The 19,084-nt window shown below is 36.8% G+C and overlaps 1 protein-coding gene and 1 non-coding gene across 3 annotated transcripts; both read right to left on the bottom strand.

The window, feature by feature from the left end:
* Window positions 1-2,777: 2,777 nt before the first annotated feature.
* Window positions 2,778-16,473, bottom strand: Tmx1 (thioredoxin related transmembrane protein 1). Of its 2 annotated transcripts, XM_047542292.1 has the most exons (8): window positions 16,262-16,472; window positions 13,838-13,953; window positions 12,546-12,591; window positions 10,499-10,627; window positions 8,013-8,058; window positions 7,820-7,921; window positions 7,663-7,729; window positions 2,778-3,981 (listed from the first exon to the last, which is right to left on the bottom strand). In XM_047542292.1, the coding sequence occupies exons 1-8, from the start codon at window positions 16,411-16,413 to the stop codon at window positions 3,803-3,805; spliced, it is 837 nt and encodes a 278-aa protein (XP_047398248.1). In that variant the 5' UTR covers window positions 16,414-16,472; the 3' UTR covers window positions 2,778-3,802. The 2 variants fall into 2 exon arrangements, with proteins under 2 accessions (XP_047398248.1, XP_047398249.1); XM_047542293.1 differs by lacking the exon at window positions 10,499-10,627 and having other exon boundaries at window positions 16,262-16,473.
* Window positions 13,570-13,708, bottom strand: LOC124978451 (small nucleolar RNA SNORA70). The gene has a single exon (XR_007107464.1). It is a non-coding gene; the product is annotated as a small nucleolar RNA SNORA70 (small nucleolar RNA).
* Window positions 16,474-19,084: the final 2,611 nt, after the last annotated feature.

Here is a 19,084-nt window from a genome sequence, read left to right as displayed (position 1 = left end):
TGCCTCACATGTGTGAGGCACTAGGTTCAATCCTCTGCACCAAATAAATAAAGGTATTATGTCCACCTACAACTAAAAACAACAAAAAAAAATTTTTAAAGAAAAACCAAATATATTTCATTCTGAGGAAAAAGGAAGATATCTAAAGTTTAAAGAAAGCTCCTTAGGAATGCCCAAGTAGCAACAAGATGAATCTTCCTAAGTACCTGAGCTGTTAAACCCAAGCTCGTAGTAACCTTCCTACTAGTAATATTTCTGACATGTTTTACCAAAAACACTGAAGCCAGGAATGTTTTAAAGAACAAACAAAAAAAGCAACAACAGAATTTGTTGCTTAAGTTATTCTTCAAATTGAAGTATACTTTCACTGAATTTAAAATTGACTCAATTATGTTTTAGACATCAAACCTCTTTCATCATTTCTTACATCCTCATCTCTCATGTTTTTATTTTCAATACAGAAATCAGGTTAGGTTGCGATCACTATGAAAATAGGTTTAAAAGAAATGTCACATACACAGCCAAGTAGGTAGAAAGAAGATATAAGCTGATTTCATTAATGGCCAAAATACTGATACTATCACCTTTTCAGTAAATTAATAAAATAGTTTTTAAAAAAGATGTTAGATTTGTTCATGAATACAAACTTCTAAATTACATTTGTAGCTCTCTAGTTTTGTTATTTCAAGTAAAAAAAGTGCTTGGTATGTAATACCAACTTACCTAAATCTGTAAGATGGTCAATGTAAATTTTCATCTTTAGAATTAAGTACCCACTTAAGACTACCAATTTAAATTCCAACTCATATTATTATATTGGTAAAAACACAAATCAAAAGTGATTTAAGAATTCTACCTTATAAACTTTAAGAATGAATTAATATATCTTTCCTATAAGTTAGACGGTTCATTCAAAAATGATTATCTCATCCTAGTTAAGTCAAGAACTAAGCCTTTATGCACTGGGTTGGACAAAACTTAAGAAAAAACTATCAAAAGCATCATTTACTGTAATAACTTTCTTTATGCAGTAACCAACATCACAAAACTGCAAACACTGAATAATTATGAAATTTCTTAATAGCATTTGTTGCTATATTCTCATATTTTCAGAGAAAAAGACTGCTGAATTCTGTGCTCTTACACAAAGTAAGGTCAAGATTTGGAATCAGAACTGTATTCAAATTCTACCTATTTCTACCACAACTGTGAGCCTGTTCTCCTTAAAGACACATGGTAGTTAGGGCTAACTGAATTAATACAGGAAAACGAAGCTCAACAAGTACTCTTTGTTGGTATAGGTATTTGATTAATTGTCAAATTTTTCATTGCTGTGACCAAAATATCTGTCAACAACAACCTAGATGAGGAAGTTTATTTTGGGCTCAGAGCTTTCAATCCATCGTGGGCCAAATCCATTGCTCTGGGCATAAAGTCAGATAGAAAGCCATGGCAGAAGAAAGCGTCTCAAGACACAGTAGCAAGGAAGCAGAGAGCAAGGAAGGAGTGAGGGGAACAAAACAACAATCCCTAAAGACACACTTCCATGACCCACTTCCTCTAGACACACCCCACCTCCCCATAGTTACCACCCAGCAGAGCAGTCCTTCCAACTCATTAATCCATCAAATGAATTAATTCACCAATTAGGTTATATATCTCATAATCTAATCATGAGTTTCAGGAGACACATATCCAAATTATACCCAAGAATATACCCAGGAATCTTCATTAAGACTCTTTTTCAGTCTTACCAATAAACGTTAGGCAATATGTGGAAGAGACCATATTATATAATACTTCAGAGGTGGAGCTGAATGATGATGAATGGTGAATGAGCCAGAATTCCCCAGGATATCATTAGCAGTACACGTTACTCATTCCTGAACCACTTGTCAATGACTCCATATAGGTTCTGCTATCAACAGAAAATTATTCAGATGTCTACAGTGACAATCTTCAACTACTGTGAGATTTGATGTTTATGGAAATATCAACCTTACCTGTTTGCCTACATTTAATTTTTATCATATAGCATTTTCTAATTAAAAATCTGACAATGTCAAATACTAGAATGTTAAAAAAAAAGAATGCTTGATTAATGAGCATTAATTTTCTCAATCATCACAAATAACAGAAAAAGAATCCAGCCTTTGCACACATAAAGTATACATATAGGAATGCACAGCTATTTATCTTAAACATTCATCTTAACACAAAGCAATTAAACGTAGTTTGAAATATGCAACTAGAATTCATACTGTCTTCAGTTTTAGTGAAGTGCTTAGAAAAATATATTCTGCGCTTAAAATATTTTTCTACAGTATCACAAATTACACATCCAGATCATTCTAGGGCAGAATATTTAATATTTGAAAAGGAAGCCTTTAAATAAAGCTGCTGTACATTAAGATACTGCAAGTCTAATGAATTCACACACAAGAAGAACCTTAAAATTGGGAAACTTTACAGATATCACCTATTACATAATGGCTGGATGATTCATTTTGAGCATTTATGGTCATTCCTGTAAGGCTGTACAACCCTCCAATGCACACTCCCCTTGATGTAAGGTGAAAACTATGTATTCCTCTTGCCGACTTCCACCTGGGAAATACCACACAACATTAACAGTCAAGAACAATAGAACATGAACTTTGTCTTTTAAAAGCATAAAAATGTTATAATTATAAAACACTAAGTAGAAACTGATTATAAAATCAATTAAAGAATTTTCTGAACATGAGGACAAAGATACTTTGAAAACATACAGAAGATGATTTTTCCTGAGTAGAAAGCGAACTTTATTTTATATCAAATTAAGCTTTGCACTTCCAAAGTACAAAATATCCAGCTTTTCTATGTCAAATAAAAATCAGGAATGTCCACCTTCACATTAAAAACAAAAACAAAAACAAAAACAAAAGAAAGAACAAAATCAAAATATTCAAGACAAAGTTCAACAATAATGTAAAATTTGGACTGAATGACCAAAATTTTAAATTATCAATATAGCTCAATTTGATGGATCTTTTAGTAAACTTCAATTTGAAACAACAAAAAGTACTATTTAACAATAGTAAATGTAACAGTGATACTGTTCATATCATCCAATTTGAGAAATGTAATCCATGGCAAATTAAAAAATACAAACCATACACTAACCAAGGGAACAAAAGAAAAAAATTAACCTTTAAAGGAATCAAGAGAATACCTACACTTATACAACCTTCCTCAATTAGTAGTATATTATGTATATGATGTGCAGAAAACTATAATTAAAGCAAGGCAGTTTTTTATTAGTTGCATAATTTTTAAAATATGAGGGAATTTTGAACTATATCTCTAAAAGACCACAGAGTTATCACTGAAATATGCGTTTCTCAAGACAATGGGCAAAAAGTTCCCATTTATGGGAAATATGTTCTTTTTTTCACACAGTGAAACTGAGAAAAATCCTATCAAATGAGAAATCTTTTTCTCTAATCTAAATACCCCAATAATGCAAACCTTGGGAAATGTAATTTTTTCAATTCAGACTTGGAACAGGTTACTATTAAACAAATGTACAAATCTTATTGCTTGGCACCAGATTTTCCAAAATTAAACATTGCTTAAACCACCATAATATTCTTAAATCATATTACAAACTTTTATGCCTACTTTTATTTTCTTAATGAAAACTGTTCAATCCAACAATCTAGATCAAACCCTGTAATATATGTCACAGTTCACATAAAAACAAATGATCAACCTTCAGTTTTTGTTAAAATCATGATATTAAGATATCCATAAAAGCTAACTAGGATTTATCAGTGGACAACGATGGACCCACAGAGCGTTGTCTTATAGCATTCTGTGAAAAGTCTTTGTTTGTTCCTTCTTTACTTTCAGCTTCCTCTTCTGAAACATCTTCTTCATCAGCCTCTTGTTCCTCCTCCACTTTTTTCAAAGGTTGAGAAAATTCTGGTAATGATTTTTCTTAAAGACAAGGACCAGAAATGTGTTGTTGTTGATACAGTAGATTTGTTTTAGATTAAAATCAAGATACAATGATTCATGTCTATGACTGGTTTAGCATTTATTAATGTTTGGACTTCCAAAAGGAATAAATTATTAGGAAAACAGTGGCGATTATAAAAACTGGTAGGAAGATCCATTTTACTTGCCAAACTCATTCTTATTATCCACCTAATTAAAAACTGAACTGAAATTAATCAGTAAGCATTAATGCTGTGAATGTGGAAATTTTAAGAAAATATAATGCATTAAACAGATCTTATATTATATTAATTTGCTATTAATCTTTTGTTCTATTAAAGTATACTAAAACTTCAACACTATCCTGTTTTGATTCCCAAGGAAAAAGAAATCACAAATGTACAGTTAAAGGTCATATTCTTGTCCATTTTTTCATAAATGTCCTTTCCCTTCACCATCGTATTAAGGTATAATTACAAACAATAAAATGTACACATATTAAGCAGTCAGTTCAATGAATATTTAAGTATGTGCACATATGCACTCCCTATTTGTTACAGGGCCAATTGCTAATTAACTTAAGCTCAGAGCACACCATGTTATTGAAATGAAATTGGGTACAAGAGTTTTACTATGTTCACTCTTCCTAGACTGCTGAGAATCCTAGGTAACCCAGAATTGGGGGGAGGATTAGTAAGTAGAGCAAACTAGGAGAAGAAATTTCCAGTCACAGACAACCTATTGTTAGATCTGTCTGGCATCCCTCTTTATGCTGGGTTAACAGACTCTATGCTACATCACATTTCACATGGTTCCAGTGAGTACTACTTTACAACAGTGGTTTTCCACCAAGAATGATATGTGCCCCAAGGAACACTCTGCAATATCTGGAGATATCTTTGGTTGTCACATCTGGGGAGGGGAGCTGGACAATGCTACTAGCAACTACTGAGATACTGTTGAACATCCAACAATATACAAAAGGTAATCCATTGCAATTAAAAAACATCTGCTCAAAGTGGGCAATAATTTCAAGCTTGAAAAACCATGGTTTACAGTAACTCTTCCAAGTGAACCCTTTACAAGTGGAAAGTAGTGGGATTTCTCTAAAAGTCAGATAAGTACAGGAGGAAAGTGGGTTTCCTTCTTCATGCCTGCGAGTGCCAGCTTTCTTTGATCATCCTGTGCCACTTACTACAAAGAGCCAAGCTGAAACTGGAACAAGGTATGGAAAACTGAGCTATTAAGAAACACACAGTATCTTAAAAACATCATCTGGGTCCCAAGAATTCAATCAATTCTGTGGTCAAACTTCTTGTTACATGACCAATAGGTAGACTGGCCAATAGGTAGGGTTTTTTTTTTTTTCCCCTGAACAACTCAAAATCTTAGCCAAACACTTACATGGGAAAATCACATGGCATGCTCCAGAAGGAGCAATATCACATTAAAGTCTATATTAATATCTATCAGTTATGTCACTAAAGGAAAACAAATTACCTAAGCACATGAACAGTGAATACTAGGCACTTGCTATGCATCATCAGGATAATGTGAGCACTACAGACCTATTTTTTTTTTAATGATTTGGAAGGACATTTAGAAAATCCATTACTTTATCACTTCCAATCTCTCCAAATAAAAAATATTTTAAGGCACAAATTTTTCTAATAAATTTTTACTGTTGACATTAGTAGAGAAGAGAAAAACTTTAGTTTGACATGAATTTAGCTGTCATTTTTAAAATTTTCTAAGAAATTAATTTCCTTATAACTTGCTAAAAGATGTACAGTATCATCTCTGCCATTTCCTTTGGTTCTTTTCAGAAAATTTCTAAAATTATACCTACCCTCCTCTTTTGAGAATATTTACCTCCTTTTATGTATACCAAGTACATATCCCCCAGTATATTCCATAGAGGGGAGCTTACCAGAGTCACTAATTTTTTAAAAGAGTTTGTATGTCAATACCAAGTTCTTTCATGGGTAGGGACCTATACAGCTTTCTATTGGTAACCATTTTCTGCCAAGACAGTGCTTTTCAAAGAGCAGTCTTCAGACCAACAGCATTAACTTCACCTAGAATTTATCAGAAATCCAAATTCCCAGCCTCATCACAGAACCTGATTCCATAAACAGGGAAGGGACCAGCAACCTGTTTCAACAAGTTCTCCTGGCAAGTTACAGTATGCTTTCAAGTTTGCTCTAATTGGAAAGACAATTCTGACTCCGATACCTATGTTCCCAGATAGAGAAATTAATCTATGCAGACTCCAAGAGTATTCTCTCAGCAAGTGACTTAGATAGAGATGAGAATCTGGCAGCTGTCCCAAAAATGATTCAGTCTACATAGTATGATTTAGAATGAACTTTGGTACATTTATGAGATATAAGTTGCCCTATCAACCTATAGATTTTCTGACAGCAGCAGAACTTATGAGAGAGTAAAATTAGAGAAGAGTAATCAAGGAAACTAATAATAAAGTATTTCTATGTAGTTATCTTTTTTATTTGTGAAATCAAATCTTATTTTTATTCACAATTTAAGGGTTGGTGAATGAACATGTTATATTCATTTCACCTCAAAAACCTTAGACCTGACAACAAATTTATCTTTTAAGTAATCTGTGCTTATATTTTTCCTGGCAGATCAGTAGCCCCTGGTGGATAAAATTATTTCTCTGCCCATAACTGCCCCTTTTCCAATCAACATGACTATCCACGAAGGACAGGTACACTGTAAATTAAATATCCACTGATTTTATGTCAGGAGTTTTGACTTCAATAAATCCTCAAGAAGGGCAGCAAAATGCAGGAAATAGCATGACAGTCATGCTTTCAATTTATGTCTACACTCAGTTCTGTCATTTCTGTGTGACCTTCATCTCTCTGAACCTTAGTTTTCTCAACTAAAAACGAGAACCTAAACAGTCAACTACAAAGTTGCTGAAGAGCCAATAGATAAACAGAAAAGTACAAGTTCTTTACTAACTAAAAGTATGAGGGTTTATACCACTAGCACAATTTTCCAAAATCAAAAATAAGAGATTAGAAAGTACTTGTATTATAACAGGCAGATTAAATGCTTTGAATTATATAAATTCATTTTATAGTACAGTTCAGGTCAATGCCAATCCAGATCAGCTACAGGAATTGCATTTTTCAATATTCTACCAAAAGAATGAAAATTGGCTGGAACAAGAGCGGAGTACATTCACCTAAAAATTTGAATTCTGACTCAGGTATACTGAAACAGATCCATGAATAACATGAAGTATTCAAATACACTGACATCAGATCAATGTTATTAAATAGCTACAAGCTAAATGCAAAGTTGAAATTCTCTGAGTCTAGACAAAAACCACATTCCAAAATTCAATGGGCTACTATTCTCACTTGAAATACACATCTCCTCCCCCTTCATTTATACCACAACTGATAGAGGTCACCACTCCAAATTTAGGAATCAAAACTGATGAGAAACCTATTAAGTGTGTAATTGTGTTTACAGAAACAAACAGAATCACAGTTGAATAAAAATATAAACATTTTAGGACTGGGGATATAGCTCAGTGGTAAAGAGCTTGTTTATTAGCATGAGCTAGGTCCTGGATTCACACAGCAAAAAACAAACAAAAAACAAAGAAAACTCCAAAACAAAAACATTTTAAAATATACTTACTTAAAGGGTATGGCTGTGGTTTGCGCCTTTTTGAAGGACAAAGGCAATCTGCCACAAAAATCATACACTGTAAAAATAAACAGAATCAGAACATATAACTAATGCAATTGTGTCATTTTAAAATATTTTCTTTTTAGTGCTCTAAAAATGAACTCACAAGTCCTAATAACAGTCCTGAAAGCAGAGTTGCTAAAGCAAAAAGTGTGTATGACCCCCAAACCGGTAATCCAAGATCTTCAATAAAATAGTTGTGGCAAGTCTGAAATCAAAAGGGAAAAAAAAAAAAAATGAACTAAAAATTGTTTCTTTAAAAAAATGACAGTTTAAGATAGAAATATTTTAATCCATACCCTGATGTTCATGGATAGCCGAAAGAGTGCTGACATACTACTCATCCTAAAATAAAAAAAGAAACTGAGTAAGATACACAGCATTGTCTACATGTTTTAAAATCTACTCCATAATTTCCCCCAACAACAGATATTACTGCTACTATGGAGACAAGTAATCTCTCACTCACTTCATGACTGTAATAAGGTTTGTTCAGAAAAAGTAAGTTTCTGAATTGCTATCTTCATCTGATCATCTCATAAAGAAAATACTTGGTAAGTTATTTTTTCTTTCTTTTTCTAGTTTTAGTGGTTACTTTTTCTTCCCCCAGTACTCGGGATTAAACCCAGGGCCTTGAATATGCTAGGTAATAAGTACTCCACTGCTGCACTACATCCCCCATCCCTTTTTCTTTTCTCACTAAATTGCTGAGGCTGATCCCAAACTTGTGATCCTCTTGTCTTAACCTCCCAAGTAGCTGGGATTACAGGCATGCACCACTGCTTCCAGTTCAATATTCACTTTGAACTTTCATCTGATGATTTCTCAAAACACTGACCAACTGGCTGTATGAAATTAGTTGGAAATGGCAATTCTTTTTCACCCTGAAATCTTCCAAAAAAATGAGCATACAAGGGAGTCCGAAGGAACAACTGGGAACACTTGTTAAGATGATTCTTCCCAATTAAAAATCACTTCTCTCTGGCTGGGGATGTAACACAGTGGCAGAATACTTGCCCAGCATGTACAAGGCCCTGGATTTTATTCCCAGCACCTCCAAAACAAAATTACCTCTCTTATTCTGTTAAAAATTAAAATTTATAATAGCACAGTTTAATAACTTTCAATGAAATATAAATGACTACATAAGAAATAAGTCATCATATAAGTAATTTTTTAATGTAATTAAATGCAGGTAGTTTAGATAGGCAGTTTAAAAAAAAAAATATATATGCTTCAAAGGAAGAAGGGTTTCCAACAATATTCCCTCTAGCAAGAAGTAGAGGTTGGTGTTGCCCAGGGTTTTTTCACACACAAGTGAAAAGGATGGCTTAATCCAATGCCAGTTGCTGGGGTAGATGAACCTGCCAAGCTTACACTTGCAGTGACCTGTCTACGCAGTCTCCCAATAAAAAAGGTACAGCCTGCTGCCTTTAAGATTCAACAGAAACTTAAAAGCAAATGCCTTTTCTACCAGAAAAAGATTCACTGAAGAGAATTTAAAAAACAAAAATCAGTTACATTTTAAGTTCAACATTGAAAACTAGTTTAATCATGTTGCTTTTGTTGTTTAACAGGCCAAGTGGAAAGCTGAGTATGATGGTGCAGGTGTATAATCCCAGTGGCTTGGGCGACTGAGGCCAGAAGATCGTGAGTTCAAAGCCTGCCTCAGCAAAAGCAAGGCGCCCAGCAACTCAGTGTGACCCTGTCTCTAAATAAAATACAAAGCAGGGCTGGGGATGTGGGTCAGTGGTTGAGTGTCCCTGAGTTCAATTCCTGGTACCCCCCCAAAAAATAAATAAAATTGGTTGGAGATGTGGCTTAGTGGCAGAGAGCCCCTGGGTTCAATCCCCAGTATGGGGGAAAAAAAAAAAAAAAAAGACAAGCAGGAATAGCAACAAGGAACTAAATCTTCTGTGTGGCTCACTATTATCTGCACTGATTAAACTATATCAGGAATACTAGGTTCCATCATTGCATTGGATACGGTGGTTCGATGAGAAGTTCTAATATCTAAACAATAATTCGGAGGCACAAAAAGAAAAGATACACTTCAATTTCAAAATATTACTTAGAGTTCATCTTTCTCCCACTCCCAGAATGCAAAGCATTTTTCTCTGATGGTTGGTGATCCAACATCCCATCTCCCAAGCGCAAGTATGGTAAGGAGACCAGAACAAGATGAGAACATGATCTCCACAAACCTCACCATTTTTAAAAGTCTCTAGAATGACCAGTACGCCAACTGTGTAGCAGGAAATATGCTTGCCATTCCCAATACTAACTAGTATAAAAAAATATATCCATCTCCTAACTGAATTTAAGCTCAGGGATTAATCATATCATTAGTTATTGTTCAGAGACACTATCCATACAAGTTAAATGGGCAGAATAATCACATGTAATTAATCACTGTGCAGCAAGAAGTTTAAAGGTAATATATGTAGGTAAGTATCTAAGTCTTTCAAATTACCACATGCCCATTACACTGTTTAGTCTCTGGGGCATTATTAAATTTTAATGACAAATCTGATCAAATCTAAGCATCCAAAATATCCTTAAAAAGGCACTAAGCTTAATTCTATAGAATGGCTCCACCTAGTTTATTAATCAGCAAAGTTATCTGTTTGTTTTACAAGATCTAACTAAACATATCAAACATAATAAATCTCAATATGCCTTAAGAGTCCAAGAAACAAACTGTACATGTATTTATTTATATGAAATATAATTATCTCTTCCAATGAATTCTGAACAAAACAAGAGAAAAATCCCTCATACTCACAGAACAGAACCTGGACCAAACCATGATGAAACAGGTTCAATATTCTTCCACTCTTTTTCGCTTATGAAGTTGATGAAGTCTTTCTTAGTCCTTGGACCCTGATAGCGCCTAAATTCACCATCTTTACAACTAAGGATCAGAATTAAATAGTAATAGCAAAGGGAAATAAATTTTGTATTTGTTTTCACTATTGCCTCACCTCATTTTAGTCAATTCTAATATTCAAATCATTAGCGATGCAGCAGCAGCATATTAAATTACTCAGGTCCAAATACAATCATAAGCCTTAAGATTTGGTTGTTACTCTTTCAAGTATGAAAGTACTATGAAGCACAGTAAGCAGATAAATCTCAGAAAATTATTTAAGCTTTATGTATAATATTCATATTAAAGGAATTACCATATGAAAAGTTACTAAAATAGTGCCTGAAACATAAAAATCATTAGCTATTTTTAAATTATAAGTATTTTTTTTGCTGGTACTTTCCATCATAGTCACATCATCTCTGCCAACCTGTTTTAAATTACAAGGAGCATCTGGGGCAGTGCTTTCCTCCCAAGGACTTTGTGATCCTATTTACAGTCAACTTTGCACTCTTCCTTCCATCCACCTCCACCTTTCCATTCCCTGTGTATGGGATTCTGTCAAACAGTCCAAAATGTTCTCCAATCTTGTGCATCTTCAAGTGCAAAAATCTCAATAGCTCCATACTACCTAGTACCACAGGGTTAGGGGATTCTTTTTCCATCCAAAGAAAAAGACCACAAGGAAACTACCACTCAAAAATACAGTTTTAAGGAGAAGATGAAAATTAAAGTTTTCTTTGAAGGATGGTAAGATTGCAAAAGCCAGAAAAAATTGAGAAAAAGGCAAGGCAAATGCCAGGACTGAGAGAAAAGGGATGGGAAATTCCAGATCAGTTCAGCGATATTAAGAAGTAAAAAGAAACAGGAATACTGACTATAGCCAACTAAAGGGCATGTGGGGAAAAGGAATGAATGAAAAGGGAGGGAGAAAAGCACTTACAGGATACAGAAAAAAGAAATTTAAATAGATACAAAGGGAGGATGGGTGACTAAAAAGGCTAAAAAGGTGGAAAAAATGGACAAGGAGTAAACAAGATATAGACATACACAAGAAACTGCCCATTTGTTTTTGTGTTGTTCTTTATTGCAGTACTAAGGATTGAATCCAGGAGTGCTCTACCACTTAGCTACATCTCTAACCCTTTTTATATTTATACTGAGACAGGGTCTTGCTAACTCGCTGAGGCTAGCCTCAAACTTGTGATTCTCCTTAAGTCTCTTGAGTCACTGGGATTACAAGCATGCACCACCACACCCAACAGAATGCCAGCTTGGTTTCAAAATTTTAAATGAAGAGAAGTACCTCTTAATACTTAGCCTACCAACTAGATGACATCAAGGTATAGAGCAGGTAGACAGATATAAGATTTCCCACCTCCAGATTAGAATATCATTAAAGTCAAACTAAAAGACCTGATATTGACACTACACAGTCTTGTTCCTTCTGACTTAACACTACCCTATCACTCACTACTGTCTCCCCGACCCCACAAAAGCTTAGCTGCTTTTTGAAAATACCATATTCCTATTTATGAGAATGTCCATGGAATGGAATGCTTACCCTGCACTCTTGAAAATTCTACTTCCAAGATTTCATTTAAACCCCATGTTCTCCAGGAACTGCTCCAGCAAACAGCCAGGTCTCCCCTTCGCCCTATTTCCCAAAGGATTCACCAGCACTCTGGGCTCACAACCATTACCTATGCTGAACAGGATCACACCATTTCACATGAGCATCACTTTCCAAACAACTGCAAATCTCTGACGACAAGGACTGCTTCATGTATCATCATTTGTCTATCTAAAGGAACTTAGGGTACTATAAAAGCAAAATGAGCTCTCTCAAATACTTGCTGAATGAGATTACCTCAGCTCTTCAGACATGATCCAAGAGAGGCCTACTACTTTGATTATACTATGATACATTCTTCTCCATAAATGAGAATCTTCAAATACTTACTGATAAATAGTTGGAAGAGCAGTTATGATAAACCGTCCACTCAGTCCTATAAGTAATAAAGAACATACAGCAGGTTTTATATGGGACAATCACTAGTATAAGGTAATTCTGAATTATTTAAATGCTATTAAGAATATGTAAATTATGCCTAAAATAGTTGAGCCTTGTAATAAACAATGAAAATATAAATTATGTACTTAAAGTAACTTTTGAAAACACATTTCTGCATATTAGCTCAATTAAAAAATTTGTCAAGTTTGAATATTTACATTTGTGTATATATGTAAGCACTTGGTCAATTACACTAATGTATAATTAAAACTACTCGTGATGAGTCAAGAGAATTACAATAGGGTTTTAGGTCTCAAATCAAATCATACTTGACATACGAGAACAAAGGCAGTTTATATTGTTGTTAAAAATGGGAAAGACTATGAAGCTTTCCATTCCAGCTGACATTTGTCATTAACCATGTGTCAACCTGATGACTGAGAATTAACCTGTTTTCTTATCTGTAATATGGTATATTATGTATCTCATAACATATGTGAGGATTAAACCAGAAATGCAAAACCCTTCAGAGTTGCAATAGGTAAGTGATCAATAAATAGTTCCTATTGTTACCATCTGGGACAGCACAACCAGGAATCCAGGTTTACTGAGACCACCAAGAAAAAGTCTGAGGTTGGTCAAGACAGAAACACCAAGGACAAGACTATCACTTGTGCAGGGGACCAAGACAAGAATGTATTTGATCCCACTATCTTAGGGCTTTGTAATTAAAGAGTCCACATCCTCAAATCATAGGTTTTAAATCTGAAATTCAATTTTAGAGTCAAATCAGAGAATGTGATCTTGACTTTGAAAAAAACATGCCCTTATTCTGAAGCTTGGTGAGTTGTAAATGATGGCTTGGCCAAAGTCTACTTGGACCACAGCGCTCTAAGACTTCTCAAAGGCATCTTTCTTACTAGTCTGAAGACTGGAGCACAAAAAAAGATAAGAGAAAGTTATATGGGCAGGAATAGGGAGAGAAGGTCCCTTAGAGCAACACAAACAAGGAAATGAGTTGTATACACAACCAGGGAATCTGCTTTTTGCAGTCACTGCAACTGAGCCCCCATCAGAGAAATGATGAGTCAAGTGGGCTTAACTAGCTGTGGACTAATTTAACTAGATGCAGACTATTATGTTTTCAAAACGTAATGAAAGGTCAAGAGCATATAATGTGAAAAATAAGATAAATCTCAACATAACTGGCAAAGAAACAAAACGAACCAGACTTACAGTACCTGTCTGCTCTGTGACATCTACTTTTGCAACATTAACCTCAAGATCTTCTCCCCATTCAGCAAAACTTTCCCATTCTGGTTGAAGATTTTGACAAGCAGGACACCACGGTGCATAACTAAAATAAAGTTTAAAAACGAAGAGTTAAGCACTTTTATGATCACTCATCTTGGGATAAAACAAAATTATGAAGAATATTTTAGATAATTCATGAAGAATATTTTATACTAAAACATGAAAATAAAGTGGTTAATTTTTACTCATGAAAACAGTTCTGTGGGTCTAACAATCTGGATATTAAGAAATATGAATTAAGGATCATAACCATCCATAATAAAGCAAACCTAAAAATAAATTTTTAAAGACACAAGGGACTTTTCGCATGAAAAACAGCTCATAAAAAATCCTTGGATTATTCTGCTATAATGTGGCCACCAGAAAGCTTGAGACTTTTTTTTTTTTTGAAGTTCACCATTTTAACAATTTTATACTACAGATTTGAATGCAAGGTGTTGGAAAAATACAAAGTAACTTGGGCTATGGTGAATGAGGAAACACAAGTTCAACTTAAGGCAGCTTCTACTATGCAGCAGGATTGCCACAGGGATGGCTGGCCCAGGAAGGAAGGCTATTCATATTAAAAGACCCTAGAGACCTGCATTTTCATGGAAAAATATTATTTCAAAATCTGACCCCCACACAAATACTAACCAGGCTAAACAAAACTCGTAGCCAGCCAATTTCCAAGAACCTAGGTTTACAAATTCTATGGTCAACCACACTAGCATTTTAATGGCATTCATAATCTTCCCAGTTCTTCATTTTGCTCTAGAATTTTCCCTTTCTACTTTATTGTAGATTGCAATTTGCCTCAGCTTATGGAACCACAATAAATGAAGACTACACATGTTTAAAAAAATAGTTTCTTTATATTTTTGACTTATTTTAGGAAAAAATTCCCAAAACAGGGTGGGGGATTAAGGAGGGAGGAGTAAGGGTGTAAGGTGGGGTGTAAGGGTGGGGGACGCAAGAGAAAAATGGAGGATGGTTGGATTTTGTAGAGGGAAATGAGGGGTGAGGAGAAGGCAGGGGGAAGGAAAGATAATCGAATGAGACAAACATCATTACCCTATGTACATGTATGATTACACAAACGGTGTGACTACATCCTCTACATCCTCTACATGGTGTACAACCAGAGAAATGAAAAGTTGTACCCCATTTGTATACAATGAATCAAAAAAAAAAAAAAAAAAGTTACTGACTCTGCTGGGTTGTCTCCACAGGATGTCCACTCCCATCTGCCTGTCAACTCTTACTTCATCCATGATCCAGAAAAATACCTGGGCCTTGTTAAAGAAGCAGGTGTTCCAACAATTACTGCATGCTTATTCTGGAGGCCCAAAGAAAGTATAGCAATATCTGGACAGGACAATTAAGGTACTTAGGCATCTGTTTCTCCTTTGTATATGGGATAATACTATCATTAGAGAATTAAATATGACAATGTATTTAAAGGTGCTTAGTAGTGTGTTGTACACAGACAATATTCAATAATGGTGTTTTTGGCCAATACTGGTTATACCACTCTTATCAGTCATACTACCACCACCACCAATTTAGCACTAAAACAAAGGCAGTTATTTCCTACCGCAGCACAAAGGACTTTAAAGTAGAACTACCACACAAGATACATTATTTTGTTCGAACTACTGCAACCTAGCACTCCTAAGAGTTTGCAATAATCACAGTAATGATTAATTTTATCTTTTAATACAATATCACTTACAAAGCTAGGAGTCACAACTCAAGGATTCTCTACACTGCGAATACACAATAGAAAAAGATGCGGAAAGAGAATGTATGGAGGGGGGTACGAATATTTTTAAATAACCCTATTTCAACTTAGCATATGCAACAAAAAGTCCCAAATTCAACCCTACAAATAGATGTTTCTGAAGGAAAAACGAAAAGCAAGAGATTGTGCTCCACATCCTCTTCTGTGAAGCGTAGCGAATTTAAGTCTGGATGTCCATCTGTAAAGGATCATTCTAAAATAAACGATACGGGAACTAGTCAGACGCCACCCCCACCCCTTCCCGCCCGAACACCAATCCCAAAGCCATGAAGAAAAGTTAAGAAAGAATTCGGTGTAGCACAAATCCTGTGGCGCACCACGGCACTAGAAGAGGAACACGGGAACACAGTGCAGGAGAAACTTAGTATTTCTAGGAAGGAAACCGGGAGGGATGCGACCACGCCGGCGGCAGCTCCCGAGAGGAGCTGGGGATCCGGAGGAGTTGGGGCGCCCGCTCGGCGACAGGGAGGTGAAGTTCCGGGGCCTGCCTGAGAAGAGGGGGTGAGGTCGGGTGTGCAGGCTCGGAGGGACCCCCGCCGGCGTCGCGGGACAAACGCCCCACACTCACAATTCTATCATCCACTCTCCTTCCAGCAACTCCCTCCAGTTCTCGTCCGTGATGACACGCACGTCGCTCCGCCGCCCATGGGTCCGACGAACCCCCCAAAGCAACAGCACCAACACCGTCAGGAGAACCACGAGACGCCCGAGGGGCGCCATGACCGCCTCTCGCCCAGCCCTGGGACAGCTCCGCAGCCCCGCCTCCCGCAGCAGCTCCCACTTCCGCTCTGGCCGGCAGCTCCGCTCATGCGCACGGCGGCGCGGCGAGGCGCGCAAGCCCAGGGTAAACTCAGTGCGCATGACTGGGCCTTGCTCCCTGTGGGTGGCGGCGGAGGGAAAGAGGGAAGCGCGCCGAAGTAGTGCGCATGACAAAAAGTCGGATCCTTACCCCGCCTGCGGTGCGGCGGGAGCAGGCCCCGGAAAAGCCCGAAATGGGGCTTGGGGGTAGTGGGACGAGGCTTTTCGGAAAACGGCTGGCGCCAGGGTTTCGGCACCAGATGGTTGACATGTAACCATCGCTCAAGCTGATTAAGTTTATACTAAGGCAGTTCCCAATTAAATGTTCCTCATAGTTTTCCTCTGTTTCTTTGGAAAAGTGTTGTAATAAAGGTAACAGATGTTGATAGGAGTCAAAATACTGATTTTACCTTTCTGAGGGATAATAAAATAAGATGCAGAAGGAACATTATGGAGTACCATTTCGGCTACCTAAAGTATGGTCCTTGTCCCCATTGCCAATAAGGAGGACAAGGTTTGAGAAAAAGGAAAAAGTTATATTGTTTTGCTAACAAAGGACAAACAGAGTGGACTCCTGTCCCAAAGGCTGTGATTCTGCCTGGAGGAACACAGGGCTTTTAAGAGAAACACAAGGGCTGGTATCCAAATATTATCAGTAGATATAATTAGTGTCCATGGGGTGTCCTTGAGAGAGCTGTTGCTCAATTCCTAGGTTTGGCGTTTTCTTTGTTCTTGTGGGCAGTGACATTCTTCCCGTGAAGGGCATGATAACTTAGCCTGGGAATGGAAAAAATGTTAGTCTTGTTTCCCTTATGTTAAAGGGAGAGGGGAAAGAAGAAAAAACAAACGTCAGTTTTAAAATAAGCCACCTGAGCCTGATGTCATTACACGCATGACTGTAATCACAGCGGCTGGGGAGGCTGAGGCAGGAAGATCACAAGTTAAAAGCCAGCCTCAGCAACTTAGCGAGACCCTGTCTCAAAATAAAAAGGGCCAGGGATGTGGCTCAGCGATTAAGTGCCCTTGGCCTTAATCCATAAATAAATAGAGAGAGAGAGAGAGAGAGAGAGAGAGAGAGAGAGAGAGAAATGCCACCTAAAGTCTAGCAACAAGGTTTATACTCAAAACAAAATGATCCCAGTTACATTTCTCGGTATGAACAGTGATTAACTAGGCATACACATAAGTGAACAACCATGGAGCTGCACTCTTAAGATCAGTACATTTTGTACACAGTCAAATGTATGTTTTCTCTCCACGAAAATACTGTAGGTACAGAGGTCCTAGATTAGAACTTCAAAATGATAGGAGACAGGACTATAATAAATATCTGAGGCTTTCCCCCACCCAAACTTTTGTGAATACAAATGCAAACCAAAAAGTGCACTGCCCGCATCAAATTTGTCCCCTTAGTTTCTTCTCTGTGTGTTTATCTAGTTTGACTCCCAGCAGCATTTTACTGTCACACACACTCCTTGAAATGCTCTGCTGTACGTTATGGGCAGCTTCTTTTTCTTCTTCCTCACTCCTCAAACTTTTTGGCTGGTCCTCCCCTGCTTGATTTCCAGACTTTGTCATGCCCCAGATCTTCTATTCTTTGTATCAATACATTCCTCCAATTAACCTAATCATGGAACTAAAAACCTTCAATATCCTGACGTTCCAATTCTGACCCTTCTGGGAATTACCAACAAATATATTCAGTTCCTTGATGGACAGCTCTTGAATACCTAACAGGCAGCTCAAGTATCGCATGATCAAAATATAGAGTTCTTTATTCTCTTTCTGATAGTCTTCCATCTCTAATGGGATTGAACACAAGGAATTTACTGGGGAAAAGACCTGTGAAGACCTGGGATAAAGAAGCAGGAGGAGGCGGAGGCGGAGGCGGGAGAAACATTCCGACTACTACGACTACTACGACACACCTGTTTCCACACCTGTGAAAAAATAAGGGGAAGGAGGATTGGCTGGGAAAATCCTTAGAGCACTGTGAGTTCTAAGAAAGTTTCAGTCAGACCAACCAGGAGTCCTGGGTGAAAATTGCTTAGTAGAAGGATCCCATTTCAGTCTGAGAAGACTGGTGCTAGTGTATCTGCCACCTAGTCATTGACTTGGAGCAGCAGATGGAAGAAAGGGAAGGGAACATAGCCTCAGCGTTCACAGTGGCAATAGCCAGGGACCATCACCAGCTCTGCTCCCTACAGCAGACTCTCCTGAGAGGGATGTGAGTGGTAGCCATAATCACCACACAGGTGTTAAAGAAACCGCTGTAAGGCAATGCCGTTCTCCAGAAATATGATGGGAATCACATTTGTAATTTTAACTTTCTAGGAATTAAGTGCTTTAAAACTCAAAAAGTGAAAGAGGAATGAAAGGAAGGGACAGGGGTGGGGCAGGAATGGGAATAGAAAGACAGTGGAATACCTTTCCGAGGTTCATATATGACTATACCACCAGTGAAACTCCACATCATGAACAACCACAAGAATGGGATCCTAATTAGAATAAGTAATACTCCATGTATGTATAATATGTCAAAATACACTCTACTGTCATGTATAGCTAAAAAGAACAAAAAAAAGCAAAAATA

The sequence above is a fragment of the Sciurus carolinensis genome, chromosome 2 (assembly GCF_902686445.1).
Source record: "Sciurus carolinensis chromosome 2, mSciCar1.2, whole genome shotgun sequence".
Taxonomy (NCBI): Eukaryota; Metazoa; Chordata; class Mammalia; order Rodentia; family Sciuridae; genus Sciurus; species Sciurus carolinensis.
Note: the sequence above shows the minus strand (reverse complement) of the source record. Positions and strands in the feature narration are given on the sequence as shown.